This window comes from Pteropus alecto, unplaced genomic scaffold, assembly GCF_000325575.1.
Source record: "Pteropus alecto unplaced genomic scaffold, ASM32557v1 scaffold65, whole genome shotgun sequence".
Taxonomy (NCBI): Eukaryota; Metazoa; Chordata; class Mammalia; order Chiroptera; family Pteropodidae; genus Pteropus; species Pteropus alecto.
The window spans coordinates 1007609-1008132 of record NW_006439191.1 but is presented as its reverse complement, the minus strand read 5'-3'; the positions used below and the strand labels follow the sequence as shown (position 1 = coordinate 1008132).

Below are 524 nucleotides of genomic sequence, written 5' to 3'. Positions count from 1 at the left end.
GAAAGTGGGCCTTGAACTTGGTCTGGAACATCCTGGCCAGGATGACGAGCAGCAGCACGAGCAGCACGCTGGTCGCCGTGAACGCCACGATCTTCCACGTGGTCAGGAGGGTCTCGTGGGTGCTGGGCCACGTTTGCTCTGCTGAGAGAGAACAAAGCAGCACATGAGGGCCCCAGACTGTGACGGGCACGAAGCTTCCCACATGCCGTTTGCTGGATTTGTCTGGCGCCTGAGCCGCTCGTCGCATGCCTCCAGGTGCCCCCCACGCCGGCTCAGGATCCCACAGCGCTAAAAATGCTCTCCCGCGTGGTCTGCGCCAGGCTCAGGGCAGAGCTGCATGTCACATTCCAGACCGGGTGAGAGGCAGGCACGGGAACAGATAACGTACCTGCTTCTCGGGCAGAGGGTGAAGGGGGTATGTGGGGAGCTGGGCTAACGCCCTTCGTGAGTGTTCTGGAATAGACTGTTGGTTGAGTGAGGAAAGGGACAGGGACAGGAAGGGCCATGCCCCTCCACGGCCCCCA

At 61.6% G+C, this 524-nt stretch overlaps 1 protein-coding gene across 1 annotated transcript in view; it reads right to left on the bottom strand.

Moving 5' to 3' along the window:
- The window catches only part of SUSD4 (sushi domain containing 4), a 90736-nt gene that overhangs the window by 4304 nt on the left and 85908 nt on the right, over window positions 1-524 (bottom strand). The window contains exon 5 of the mRNA XM_006916243.3: window positions 1-141. This exon is cut by the window's left edge and continues 3 nt beyond it. Within this exon, the coding sequence (XP_006916305.1) occupies window positions 1-141 (141 nt within the window). The remainder of the gene's footprint in view (window positions 142-524) is intronic.